We start from the raw sequence: 15,341 nt of genomic DNA, 5'->3' as shown, positions 1-15,341 counted from the left end.
TCTGGCATCCCCACCCCGAACTTTGGGCCCTTCATGTATGGCCCCTCAAGGGGTACCCGGGAACCTCCCTGAGGGAGTGTTAAAGACCATTACGGAAGCCAGAGCGCCCTCAACCAGGCGCCTATACGCGCAGAAATGGTCAGTGTTCTCCACCTGGTGCGGGACAGGGAACCTAGACCCTCACTTATGTGACGTGTCGGAGATACTCTCCTTCCTACAGGAGCGTTTAGATGCGGGCAGATCCCCGTCTACGCTCAAAGTGTATGTGGCAGCCATTGCAGCTTCTCATGCTCCGGTGGCCGGCCTATCACTGGGAAAAAACGAACTGGTCATTCGTTTCCTTAAGGGAGCTCGTCGGATGAACCCTCCCCGACCCCCTTCAATCCCTTCCTGGGACCTGTCCACGGTCCTAGAGGCCTTAAAGGGCCCCCCTTTTGAACCGCTTCAGTCTGTCGATATGAAGCTTCTTTCGTTCAAAACCGCTTTTCTACTGGCTCTGGCCTCAGTCAAGCGAGTGGGGGATTTACATGCGCTATCTGTAAGCGCTGACTGTCTCGAGTTTGGGCCTAATGACTCCAGAGTCATTCTCAGACCAAGACACGGCTATGTCCCCAAGGTGCTCTCAACACCGTTCAGAGCGCAGGTCATCTCGCTGTCAGCCCTTTCCTCGCAAAGCGACGAAAGCAACGCGAGCTTCATCTGCCCCGTCAGGGCTCTTAAAACCTATATTGCGCGCTCCGCCTTATTCAGGAGGTCGGACCAGCTCTTCATATGCTTTGGTGGGCGCACCCGAGGTCTCGCCACCACGAAGCAAAGCCTATCGCGATGGATAGTAGACACTATCTCGCTGGCTTACAAATCTAAGGGCCTTCACTGCCCGTTCGGCATCAGAGCCCATTCCACCCGAGGTATGGCCTCGTCATGGGCGTGGTCCTGCGGGATACCACTGGATGATATCTGTGCGGCGGCAGGCTGGGCCTCTCCGTCCACATTTATTAGATTCTATAATCTGCAAGTCCCTGCCCTGCAGGCCATGGTACTTTCTATATAGACGTGCTAAGCCTTATCACGTCCCCCTTTTTTTTCGTTCCCTATATAAAGCTCACTAAGGTTGGCTGTTGGGACTGGGATTTCTCCTGCTATAAAGCCCCGAGCTCTCGCCTTGGGCTGTGGCAGGTCGAGGTTCCCGAGCACGCACGGCGTTTTACATTGTGTTCCCATAGCGTAAGCTAGCTTACGCAGTACGAGAGTACTCTCGAAAGGGAATGTACTCGGTTACTAACGTAACCTCGGTTCCCTGAGATGAGGGAACGAGTACTGCGTAACCTGCCGTGCTATGTGCTCGGACCGGGTGATCGCTTCAGTCGATTTAAAACCTGATCCCTATGGTGAAGCGGTGGCTTATATAGTTCCAGCCACGCCTATTTTGGCGCGCTCTGACGTCCAATGGGCGCGAAGCGCCCCCATTGGTTCGTTACTCTCCGCCGCCTCACCATAGGTTGCTGCAGTTGCCGCAGCACAGCCAATAAGCGCGCGAGCCGCTTCGCTTGGGTCTGCTGTGCTGCAGCACTGCGTTTTACATTATTTAAAAATTAAGGATAATTTTTGGCTTCATATTCTCGAGAAAAGGGGACCTTTTCCCATAGCGTAAGCTAGCTTACGCAGTACTCGTTCCCTCATCTCAGGGAACCGAGGTTACGTTAGTAACCGAGTACGTTTTGTTCAATCTTGAGTATTAAAGTCACGAGAGAGATGGATAACAGGGCAAAATGTCCCCAAATTAAAGATTTAAACCTTTTTTATGTCAGGTCCATACAAAAAAATAGTTTTGTCCATGAATTTGTTTGTATGAGTTTGAATTTTCCAGTCTGAATTTTTTTCCCAGTCTGCCCCTCCTGTAAATTAATGGCAAAGACATGGTTTCATTTACTACACATACAGTAGGCCTACTGAAGCTCGCAGTGTTTTAAACCTCTGCCATCTCAATATACTGTAGGAGTACACGAGCACATAAACATAATTTCTAGAACTGCTCTGTGTCACTTCATGTGCATTTTACTTATTTTGAAAAAACTATCATCATATACAGAGACAGCAGTTTAAAAAAAACACCAATATTTCAGGAGTTTATTACACAGAATACGTCACATGCTTATTAGATAACTGTATTTAAGTTGATGTATATGCTTTCATTTATTATTCTTTAATTTTCACAAATTTAGAAAAGTAATCAAAAAGTACTCAAAAGTAATTAGTTACATTACTTTAATAAAGTAATTGAAAAAGTTACACTACTATTACATTTTAAACAGGGTAACTTGTAATCTGTAACCTATTACATTTCCAAAGTAACCTTCCCAACACTGAGCAGAACAGTATAACAGCTCTTCAGAAGCCTTTATTTCAATAGTTTTAACAGTAGGTCACTAATCGTAGAACATTGTTTATTCTCTCTTAGTACCGCACATTTTCAGCTTTTCTACTTTTCTAATGTCTGTGAATTTATTACAGGCCTTTTTTTTTAAATATAGACAGGACAAAAAAATAATTAAATTAATAATAATAATTCACATGGCTTCAAGTAAAAAAAAAAAATTTGAGTTTATCCTGTAAAACACTGCTTCAGTGCTGTTGAATTTTTCCTTTTCACATTGACATCAGCAGGTTCTATCCTATGAACTGTTTTGTTTTTGGGTTCTCAAGGTTCTATATTCCACTGGCAAAGGAGTGACAGGTTAATTTAAAATGTTTTCAGTGTGCAGGAATGTTTAATAGGAGAAATGACTGTGTTTTCTTCCTGTGTCTTTTGGAGGTTTGATACGACAGCACGCATTATCAATTTTCTGCATTTTCAAACCACACTTAAAGCCAGCATCTATGACATTGATGAGACAGAATAGATATTTTTCCTGTCAAAGCCTGTTGAATCAAATCAAAGTTTTTTTTGATTGTTTTTATGAGCCTGTCTAAATTTTCTAGGTGTACAATTTTTTGTGATTTCAGTATATAGAACCTGCATGCCGGAATCACTCTCTGATTCAATATGCTGTGATTAAACAATCCAAATCATGACAATTAAATAGATGCCAAGAGCTGAATGGGATGGAGAATTGTTAAACTCTGCGAAAGATACAGTTTGAACATATTTTGGCATGATTTTTATGTTATAAAAAATTTAAAGATTGTGTCTTTATGTTTTGAATCATGACTTGTCATTTAGCAGACTGTTTAATTCAGAAGCTTTCAATGGGCAGCTAAATGAAATCACACACTGAGAATCTGTCATTACAACTCACTTTTGAACCCAGGTTCATTAATCAAGGAGACACTGGAGATGATCAGACAAAATTTCAGTTAATGATGGACCCCTACCTGGATTCTAAGTGGTACCTTTTAAATTAATCTGCTAGAAAGGCCCAACCACAAGACGTCTATAAGAATCAAGTTCCATATCATTAACCCTTAAAGCTTGTAAGCTAAAACCAGATTCATGATTATGTTCAAGAGAACCCAATTACAAAGCTGAATGCTGCAGCAATATAAATGATATGTGACCCTGGAGTTGCTGGGGTATATTTGTAGCTACAGCCAAAGATACATTGTATGGGTCAAAATTATTGATTTTCATTTTATGCCAAAATCATTAGAACATTAAGTAAATATTATGTTCCATGAAGATATTTTGTAAATATAAATGTATCAAAACTATTTTTTTTATTAGTAATATGCATTGCTAAGAACTTCATTTGGACAGCTTTAAAGGCAGTTTTCTCAATATTTTGATATTTTTGCACCCTCAGATTCCAGATTTTCAAATAGTTGTATCTGGGCCAAATATTGTTCAATCCTAACAAAGCTTATATATTCAGCTTTCAGATGATGTATAGATCTCAGTTTTGAAAAATGTACCCTTATGACTGGTTTTGTGGTACAGGGTCACATATATGATTTTGAGAGATGAAGTGATATGAAGTTCCTTCAAGATGATAAACAGGTTCAAAATAATAATGATGTAGTCTGTGTATTTAGAAAGCAGATAAGGCTGTGTTTCCAGAATCTACATAATCTGTATATGTGAGTGTATATATGTTTTATGAAGCATTGATAGTAGAGACTGTAGAAATATGCTGCTCATTATGCTTTTGAAATGATCACTGAATTTTTGGAGTGACTGAAGAATAACGATGAAAGTGTATCTTGCTTCAAAACAAACAGAGAAAATATTTTATGTCAAGAGATGTTTTGGTTGCTGCTAATGGAAGGGAATGGATGGTTTCTGAAATAACATGTAAATGAGGGCTCCTTTAGCTTTATTTGTGGGGCCTTTGTATCATTTTATGCCTGAACTGTTTGACCGAAGTGACCTAGTTTATTAGCCCATAACTGATTCTCTTTTTCTTCTTGTTTTCACAGAAACCTGTTAGATCGAGACACGTTCTCAAAGTCTGATCCTTGTAAGTACTTCTCTTTTTACATAACTGAAGCACTTGTTTTTGAACCTGAAATCCCATTAATATCTCTTTTTTTTACACACATTCAAAAACTTTGCCTGCAATTTGTCTACTCTGCTATTTCTCCAAGTTGCCTAAAACACATGCATAGAATTTGCATCCCAATGTGACAGCTTTTCCTCACTATCAACAGAAATGCAGAAGTGCTTAATATAAGCAGAGCATGAGCTCGCCCCCCTGAATACAAATGCTTCATGAATCATGGGGACATTCAGACCTGTGTACCGTAAATCTCTTGCTGAAGACAAGATTATGAAATAGAGAGCAATGGGTCAAATAGTCTGGCCATCTTTGCAATTCTAATCTTTGCAAGAAGAACATTTATTGCTTAGACTGATCTTTCATCAAGGAAACTTAATGTTTAACATTATTAAATTATTAGAATTCTGTTAATTCTGTTCATTTAACCCTCATGTTCCACAAACCATAGTAAAAAAGCAATCTATTTAAAACACTTTTTTTGTTGCTGTTCAAATCGGTTGAGACTTACTGATATAAAAAATTATAATTAAACTTAATTTGGAGAGCTACTTAAATTATTTCTTAATATTTCTTATTAAGCCTAAAATATGATTTAATATTAAGATTATATGATCATTAAATAATATCCGTCTTTAAATGCAAGATATTTAAATTGTACCCTAAGTATACTTGCAATATTTCCACTGTAGCACAATGGAATTACTTCAGTATACCTTTAGTTGGACTTCAGCACTATTTCCACACAATTAAAATGCATCAAGTAAAAAATTTGTTGTTCCAATTTAGCAGACCTTAATACCAGTTTAGTATACTAAAAGTAAAATCATAGGGTATTTTCACTAAGTACAGAAATATCTAAATGTACTTGTAGTATTCTTAGCATAAAATAAATATATTTCAAATACATATTAGTATATTTATTTTGCACTAGGGGTTGTATGTGTAAAACTAATAACTTTTGAATGAACCTTTTTATTTTCCTTTTAAATATTTGTATATTCCCTTGACCCAAGAAAAACCTAGTTGGTAGACTCTTTAAACTTATGGTGAATCCTAAAGCAAGTATGAACTTTTGACTTGGATTTAATCACAGCAAAGTGCTTTTCCATTATTTGTTTAGGGGTAAAAAGAAGTTTGATATACACAAGCAGTGCTTTACTGTTAGCAAACATCCTGATGCTACCCGCACTGCTGAGAGTGGCCTTTAGATTACATTTTAAATATCTGCTGCACATCCCTAACAAAAACAAAATAAACAAAACAAAATTACAGCAGAGAGAAAACAGCAGGTAAGAGAGCGTCTCATCATAACAATGTATAAAAAGCTTTATTCAAGCAGCTTTACTGTATTAAAGTGTCAGAGTCGCTTTCAGTTAGAATTACTGTACAACTTGACTTATGAAGCAGCTCTCCAGTGGGAAGCTAGGAAATGTTTAATCTTTTTATTGGTCAATGCAAGGTATTTAAAATGTTTTTTTTTTTTTTTAAAGGTAATGTTGTGAATAAAATAGTTCTCCCAAAAATAAATAGTGTTATCATTTATCTTTATTTTGTTCCGTATCTACAGACTAGCAAAAAATGTTGTGTCAGTCAGTTAATTCTTCACACAGTTAATTAAATGGTGAATGAGAACGGCCTCTCTGTCCGTCATTCCATTATGTGTGCCAAACATATTTATTTATATTTTAAAAATAAATAATTGTAATTGTATAACAGCAATTTGTTTGCAATTGTTTGACATTTTCAAAAGCAGAAGTGATTGCTTTTTTTATTATTAGATAAAATATGGATAACTCAATATTTTAACTAATTGCAAAAGCTGAATGAATCAAAGCCTAAAACTGAATCAAAGTCTACTGATTAATCAGTGAAATAATCAACATTTAGTTGATTAATCATTCTAATAATCATAAGATTATTAATTATCAAAACAATCATTTTTTGCAGCCCTAAATTGTATAAAATACTTTATAAACATTGCAAAAGCCAAATAATTAGGCTTTGGAAGAATTTAATGAGAAATATTGTGATTTCTTCCAAAATTCTATACACAAATTATAGGAAATTTCAGAGACAAATGTAAACAGGAAACTCCATTAGTTGTCCATTTACTTATTGTCTGTCTGAAACAATTAAGACATAAAAAATTTTGACAATAAAGACATTGACATTCTATGGGCTACTTAGCTTCTCATTGTTCAGTCTTTCTACAGAGATGCATCTATAGTAAATGCAACATAAAAGCTTTTTCTTGAAAATGAAATAGATGCTGATTTCTCTCTCTCTCTCATCTTCTCAGTGTGTATTCTGTACACTCAGGGAGCAGAGTCTAAGCAGTGGCGTGAGGTAAGTGTCCATGTTCGGGAACAAACCTACAATAAGCTCTGACAGAGACTCCCTCATTTGCCCTAATCAGCTCTGCATATCCTCTCTGTCTCTCCGCCCCCTTCACTCTCTCCGCACCCCTCTGGTGCCCATCACTGCTCATTGATTCTCCTGTTGAATATTCATGAATCAGTCCCCATGGCCCAGAGTGACTGACTGGTTAGATGATTGTAGACTTTCTGTTAGCGATTAGCATTAAAGTCGATCTGGCTCTAAAGTTATAGCCCAGTGCATTTGTAATGCTTCCCAGCTTACTCAATGTGATTTTTCACACTTAAATTGTGTTGAGCTGGAAGATGCAGCCCTTGGATTTGCCAGGTCATTGCAATCAGCTGATAATCAGACATCCTCATTCTATCATATCCATCACTTTGCTAACAAAGAATCACATTGCAGTTCTTGGCAGTTCTCATTGCAAGTCTTGGTTTGTGTTTCAGACCCCTTTAATTGAATCCCTTATTAGCGGGTGACAGTTGTTCTAGCAGGTTTTCTCAAGGCCAACGTGAATGCGTAAAAGCGGTCATAAATGTCAAGATGTGTGCATGAGGAGCTGTAACAAATTTTTGACCCAAAATAAAACCATACTGGTGTCGATCATCCTTCTTCGCAGATGGTTTTGATGAAACACCTTCCTCCGAAGTTGAAAGATGACAGCTTACATAACACTGAGCAGGTTGCTCAGTCCGATTAGTTATGTGGACTCTTTCTCCATGCCTGTGCCTTTGTAAGATGCCTCTTGTTTGGGTATAATATCAACTGCTGTGGAAAAGAGGCAGTCAAGCTGTAAGGGATTGATAAGGATGGAGTTTCCTTTGAGCATTTTTCTTTCTCAGCAGGAGATTTGGGAGTATGTATGTTTCTCTTTGTTACTAACACAGCATAAGAGCTTTACTTTAAGTGATTGTGTCCATGGTTTGGATACTGTATCTTACTACTTTTTTTTTTTTTTTTTTTTTACACATTAATTAGCAACTAACCACTGAATTTTATGCATTAAAGTGATCTCACCATAGATAAGAGTGTTCTCTTAAATGTACAGAAAAATTGCTGTAACAGTCTAGAGTAGCTTAATGCTTTGATCTAAACTGTTTTTTTTTGGTAGGTCAGGTATAGTTCTTTAGATAGATAGTTCAGCAAAAAAAATTATAAATAAATAAATAAAAACCAATAAATCAATAAAATAAAATCTTTAATTAGATAATTTACCCTTCATGTTGTTCCAAAATTCTGTATGACTTTCTTTCTCATGTGAAACATGTAAAAGAATATTTTGAGAAATGTCTTTTAAGAAATTGTGGAAGTCAGTAATAGCCAATAATTGTTTGGTTACCAACATTCTTTAAAATATCTTCTTTTATGCTAAAAAGAAGAAAGAAAGTCTGTAAATGAAAATGTTATGTTTATCTGCTTATCCCCAGGGCATCCAAGATGTAGGTGACTTTATTTGTTCAGTAGAACACAAACTGAGATTTTTAGAAACAAACTGTCGCAGTCTGTTAATAATGCATATAATGCAGGTGGATGGGAATTACGGCTAAAACATACAATAAAACTAAAAGAAAATTATACACAAACCAAACCAAACCAAATTAAACCCTGTGGCTTGTGACGATGTATTGATGTGTAAAGACACAAAATGATCAGTATGTGCAAGGAACTGAACAGTATTTATATTGTTTTTTACCTGATGCACTGCAATGCCTGAAGTGTATGAGTTCCTCCTCAAAACACAGCCTGCGTGTGAGGCATCTTATTCTTCTTGCTTTATGTCAGATCACAGACTTATAAGTGCTATCTATTGCTTTGAAGATGTTAAGTGCTGGACTGGCTGAAACTTTCTACAACTAAATGAGAGCAAAACTGAGATTGTTGTCTGTCGACACCCAGGTGCTGTCTTGGATATCAGTATTTATCTAGATTATATGTCATCAAACATTCATCCTTTTGCTAAAAAATTAGGTGTGATTTTTGACACTGATCTAAATTTTGAAAAACACTTAAGTGCTGTGGTGCAGAGCAGCTTTTTTCAACTAAGGTAAATAGCCAAATTAAAATCTGTGCTCTCGTTTAAGGATTTAGAGATAGTTACTCACTGCAGTGCACTTTATATGGGTCTCAAGCATTCATCACTGAATCGCTTGCAGTTGGTCCAGAACACAGCCGCGAGGTTGCTGACTTGTACTAAGAGGAGAGAAAGCATTTCTCCTGTCCTTGCATCTCTTCATTGGTTACCAGTGCAGCATAGGATCCATTTTAAGATTTTATTATTTGTGTATAAAGCATTAAATTATCTAGCCCCATCATACTTGTCCGAACTCAGATCCTCTGATAAACTCTTCTTGCATATACCTCGCTCTCGCTTGAAATTTAAGGGGGATTGTACTTTTTCTGCAGCCAGTCCTAGAATTTGGAATAGCATACCTCTAGACATTAGATCTGCACCTTACCTTCCTGTTTTTAAATCCTGAATGAAGACTTATCTGTATTCCTTGGCATTTGGATGAAATGTATGTTTGAGTATGTTAATGTGTTTTTGTGTTGATTGTGTTTTGAGTCATTTCTTTTTATTCTCTTAAACTATATATTTACTTCATTTGTATATGTACTGTTCTTTGGCACACACTAGCTGTTTTTAAATGTGCTATATAAATAAACTGACCTTGACCTTGACTATTTCTCAAATTAACCATTGACACTCTATCTACAATCTCAATTAGGAGTGTCAGTGGTCCACTTGAGAGATAGGTGGCGTAATGGACTTATAAGTCTGCGATCCGCTGTAAAGCAAGAAGAAGAAGAGGTATATAAATACTGTTCGGTTTCTTGCACAGACCAATCGTTTTGTGACTTTTGTGCAGGGTTTAATTTGGTTTTGCTTGTGTATGTTGTCTTTTTAGTTTTATTGTATGTTTTAGCCGTGATTCCCATCCACCTGCACCTATATAACCCCTTTCACACTGCACGTCGGACCCGGCATATTGCCGGAACATTGCCGGGTCGGCTTCTGTGTGAAAGCAACCACGTCCTGGGATTGATTCCGGGATTGATTCCGTGATTGAACCCGGGTCGGGGACCTAGTAACGTTGCCGGGTTCAACCCGGGACGAGCGCTGTGTGAACAAAAGCCAGATCTAATGCTGTGTCGAAGTGATCGCGTTATCGCGTTATATATAACGTTATCGCGCGACTCTTTTACGATCAACGTTCGCGACGAAAAAATATGGACAAACTGTAATCAAGGAGAGATCAGTTAGTTCCTCACTTTCCGCGCTGACGCCGAGATCGTTCGCTTACTTCAGTGAAAGTATAACGTGCCTAACGTTTTCGACTCGTACATTACATGTCACGCCCTGATGTCACGTGTCGTTACGGGATCTTTACGGGTTGTGTGTGAAAGAACGCACATATCCCGGGTAATCACTGGCAGTGTGAAAGTGCAAAATCTAGCGACCCGGGAACAATTGGCGGAACACTTTACCCGTGTATTTGCCGTAATGGCAGTGTGAAAGGGGCTTATGACTAACAGACTACAATGGTTTGGACTGCAATCTTGGATGCCCTGGGGGTAAGCAGATAAACATCAAATTGTAATTTTTTGGGTGAACTATCCCTTTAATATAAAATCTAAGGCTATTCATGAAAAACTAGAAATCTCAAATATCTGTAACTTGAGAAAGTACCCCCCCCCCACGTAGTATTAGCGACTAATGAGAGTCAAAACACATAATAATTATTTTAACTTAAATCTTGAACAGTTTTTAATCGCAGTCAGTCTTAAATTCAAGTAATTTTTTAATCAAAGTCATTGATTTGTTTATCCTATTTTGCATAAGATATTTTTTTCCTGCTCTGTCCGTCATAACTATGTTAAACTTTTTTTATGCACCTGTTCGGATTTCACGCCCTTGTCGCATCACTGCTGTTGTGAGGCTCAAAATTTTACAAATGTCAGCTGCCTCAAATGAGACAATGGTGTGTTTTATCCTTCTCTTCTTTTCTGAATATGACCTTGTGTTATTGCTCCCGTAGAGTTTGTTTTGCACAGCAGTAGTCTGAACAGCTGTTTTTTTTTTTTCACTGTGCCTTGACTGCCTCTTTAACACTTCACGGGAGGTAAAGCTTTTTCAAAAGCTGTTTGGTGATTTCAGTTGAATATTTTTCTTTGCATCTCCTCTCTCTTATGGGATTTCAGTCCAAATGCAGTTTTGACAAAAGGTTTGGAAATAAATGCAATACTTACAGAATAATGCACCATATATGACAAACCATAAAAGGCGTTATGGATTTATATACAGCAGCAGGTCAACAGAATGATTTATAGCAGATGTAAAGTCAGATTGTGAGGTCGTATTAGCGGTACTTAAAGCATTATGTTATGAATCCTAATGATTCTGTGGTCTTCTGTCACAGCTTTTCTTGAGAATGTTCAGTCATTCTTAGCCTTTGCAAATTATCAATGTTCATGGTGCTGAAATATAAATTCATCCTAATTTTTACAGATTTAAGAGTGTTATTTGTGGTTGCAGGCTACGTGTTTTTAAAATTGTCTTTTAATACGAAGGTTTATGACTCTTTAAGCTACAGCTGAGAACATCAGACATGCCTCAGGCTGTAACCATATATTACAATGAATGTTTGTGATTCAGTCTGTGGTGATATATTGTCTCTTTATCATTAACAAGAGCACTGTGGGATGGGCTTTACAGTATGTTTAAATCACCTTATTGTTCCTTTATCGCTCATAAGCCGTCTCCTTCATTTCTGCACGGCCAGGGTGTGGTAACATCCTTCTGGTGAATCATTTACTTATGCATTTCTCATCTGCCTCATTTTGTTTAATTATTCATGGTAAACACAATTAGCTGAGGGAACCAACAGCAGAGCATCCTTCAAAAGTACAGTGAAAGATGACAGTCTCGTCTCCTCTCCTCTCCTCTCCTCTCCTCTCCTCTCCTCTCCTCTCCTCTCCTCTCCTCTCCTCTCCTCTCCTCTCCTCTCCTATCGTATAGTAGCCTATTGTATTCTCTTGTGTATTAGCATATTCCTTTCCTTTCCTCTTTTACTTAATTGTATTTCCTTCCTTCCTTCCTTCCTTCCTTCCTTCCTTCCTTCCTTCCTTCCTTCCTTCCTTCCTTCCTTCCTTCCTTCCTTCCTTCCTTCCTTCCTTCCTTCCTTCCTTCCTTCCTTCCTTCCTTCCTTCCTTCCTTCCTTCCTTCTTGTTTACTTTTTCAATCTTCTTTTTCCTGTTCACTGGCTGAAGATCTTAAAACATTCACCCATGAATGTAAGAAACGTAAAACTCCGATTTACGTTTCTTACATAAAACCAACAAGGCAGACATCATCACAGAGACAGTAGAAGATGAAGAGCAGCTTTTATCATTAGTGGATTTAAGGCCTTTTCCATTTCTAGAGGATGTTACACAAGGAATGTACTGTATTAAATGTTTATGGTTGTACAGTCATTTAGATATACTGTAGGACAGAAAGCTGGAGCCAAACTGTTATTTGCACATTACTGTAGCACAGAAATCACAGTTGTTTACAATATCGCATGTGTTCTGGTGGATTAATAGACAGTCATTAAAGTGACATCCCAAGCAAGTTCAGAACACATTAATGTTTCTGAATATTTATTTCTTCATTTGCATTCAAACACTCACACACACACACACACACACACACACACACACACACACACACACACACACACACACACACACACACACACACAAATTATGTGCCACACATACATACACATTACTGATTGTGATTAGGGGTTCCTGTTGTTCATTAGTAGAAGAGATACTTCACTTCTCTAAATATCACCTCTTGCTGTCCTAGTTTTTCCTAAGGCTGCAGAGTCACAGGAACAGGGCAGTTAGATTTGTCTGTGGCCGCATGGTGCCAACTTTTTATGTAGTTGTTCTCTCTCTTTTTGTGTAGTTTGGGAGAACTGAAGTCATCGACAACACCCTGAACCCAGACTTTGTGAGAAAGTACATCCTGGACTATTTCTTCGAGGAGAAGCAGAATTTGCGCTTTGACATGTAAGTTATTCTCTTTGATGCTGACACACAGGAATATGCCTTGCTCTCTGATGAGCTGTCCCACTCCGGTCTTTCTGCTCTTGCTCTGTTTGTCTCCCTCTTTCCCAGTGTGAAATCCTTGGTAATTATTGATGCTGCATCTCTCTTGACTGTCATGTGTAAGGGGCTGGATCAGTGAAAGGGTGATAAATATTTCAGATCAGTTTTATCCCAAATCTTCACGCAGCTGTTGAAACACAAATGTGTGACGTGGGATCCCAGATGATTTCTTCAAGAACATGTTCTTCCCTTCCCTTCCCACGCCCAACTGTCCATCTCACTCTTATTCAGCTTCTTAAATGGGCTCTGCTGTGCAGTGGCCGAGACAGCTCAACACGCTGCAACTTAAGAAAACACATGCAAATTGAAAAAACATCAGCAAGTGAAGAAAACATCTTTATCAGTTTGACAACACAAGTGTTGCAAATCATCACAACACATGCATATAACGAAACGCGCTGCAAATCATCACAACACATGCATATAGCGAAACCATAGACTGTATAAAAATATGGACGTAGTGTCCGTGACGTCACCCGTAGACTACTGTAGAGAGTTTTTGAAGCCTAAAGTGTGTAGAGCGGGCCGTCGCCATCTTGGCAGCGCGTCACCGCGCGACTCTCCCGGACAATCAAAAATGGGCAAAAAGGCGGGAGCTAGTTGCTGTAGCCACGCCCACCTAGCGCGACGGCAGTGTCAGCAGCGGCTATCTCCCTGTCACTCAAGTGGCCACCCCCTTAATTATGCAGAACTTTAAGTCTTAATATAATTTAAACGGATGAGTTACAAAAAAATTCACCCCCCTCACAGTTGTCATGAAGGGCAAAATTTGCTTTTTAGACCAAAATCATTTTTTGAACCAGGCTGTAAACATGTTTTTTCCTGCTGTAAAGTTGGCCATTTTAACATGGGGAGTCTATGGGACTGACTCCCTTTTGCAGCCAGCCTCAAGCGGCCAGTCGATGAATTGCAGTTTTAGTCACTTCCTTATTGGCCTCACGAGAGAGAGCGGGAGGTTGGCGCTCGAGCGAAACGTGCTACAAATCCTCACAACACTTGCTTACAACGAAACGCGCTGCAAATACTTCACAACACATGCATATAGTGACACGCGCTGCAGATACTTCACAAACACATGCATACAACGAAACGCACTGCAAATACCTCACAACACATATAAATTAAGAAACGCTGCAAATCCTCACAGCACATACACATTAAGAAACAATTAATGAAGCATTGCAAATTTATTTTCATTAACCTTGAAATTATATTTAGGTGAGAATATTAAAGTTAGCCATCTTTAGTAACGTTTTACATTTAATCATGTAATTATTCAGCGTATTTAGGTTAATAATATCCAAAAGATAAAGGAATCCACCATGAAAAAAAACCTCACCTTTCAGTTCACCAACAACTCCACTGACCAGTAGCCACTGCACGATAAACAAATCCAAGTCTGGTCCGACACTTTTTGAGGTCTCCTTAAAACATTTCTATTGTGGTCAGTGCTATTTGCAGCACGTTTGTTAATTGCATGGAGAGTGATGATTTGCAGTGCGTTTCGTTAATGCATGTGTTGTGAGGATTTGCAGCGTTTCTTTATATGTATGTGTTGTGAAGAATTTGCAGCGCATTTGGTTATATGCATGTGTTGTGATGATTTGCAGTGCGTTTCGCTATATGCATGTGTTGTGAAGTATTTGCAGCGCGTTTCGTTATATGCATGTGTTGTGAAGTACTTGCAGCGCGTTTCGTTATATGCATGTGTTGTGATGATTTGCAACACTTGTGTTGTCAAACTGATGAAGATGTTTTCTTCATTTGCTGATGTTTTTTAAATGTTTTTGCATGTGTTTTCTTAAGTTGCAGCGTGTTGAGCTGTCTCGGCCACCGTACTGCTGAGTTGAAAAAGGCCTGCTGCACTGCAGGCTGGACTTAATTGGAGAGTTCAGGGTGCTGTTTGTGCAATTCCTGCTTATACCAATGCAAATATTCACAGAGCCTATCAGCTGTGCCCCAGAACAGCACTTCCACTCAAATTTTAACAGCATAAAGAATTTAAATGCAGAGTAAGGATGATCTGATTTAAAGGGAAATTAGTAATTTTTTTTACTAGTAGTGAAATTAAATTTCAAAATTTACAGTATCTTCTACTGTTTGGACAAAATAATCATGGCGACCAGATGTTTTGATTGTTAAAGTCACAATTAACTTTTCTTCTGTTATTGTGACGGAAATCCGAAAGTAACATATTATCATTATGACATTTATGACATTTTCATTAAATATTATGGGGTCATTTAAAAAATGTAACATTCACAGATGAATTGCTCTCAATATCTATGACATGCATTTAGAAAACAGATGTGAATA

At 38.2% G+C, this 15,341-nt stretch overlaps 1 protein-coding gene across 2 annotated transcripts in view; it reads left to right on the top strand.

Moving 5' to 3' along the window:
* LOC132114598 (copine-5-like) overlaps positions 1 to 15,341 on the top strand; it is a 102,329-nt gene that overhangs the window by 14,723 nt on the left and 72,265 nt on the right. For both annotated transcript variants that reach the window (XM_059522795.1, XM_059522794.1), the window contains exons 2-4: positions 4,414 to 4,454; positions 6,793 to 6,839; positions 12,823 to 12,926. In XM_059522795.1, the coding sequence (XP_059378778.1) occupies positions 4,414 to 4,454; positions 6,793 to 6,839; positions 12,823 to 12,926 (192 nt within the window). The remainder of the gene's footprint in view (positions 1 to 4,413; positions 4,455 to 6,792; positions 6,840 to 12,822; positions 12,927 to 15,341) is intronic.

This window comes from Carassius carassius, chromosome 34 (genome assembly GCF_963082965.1).
Source record: "Carassius carassius chromosome 34, fCarCar2.1, whole genome shotgun sequence".
NCBI classification, from domain to species: Eukaryota; Metazoa; Chordata; class Actinopteri; order Cypriniformes; family Cyprinidae; genus Carassius; species Carassius carassius.
Note: the sequence above shows the minus strand (reverse complement) of the source record. Positions and strands in the feature narration are given on the sequence as shown.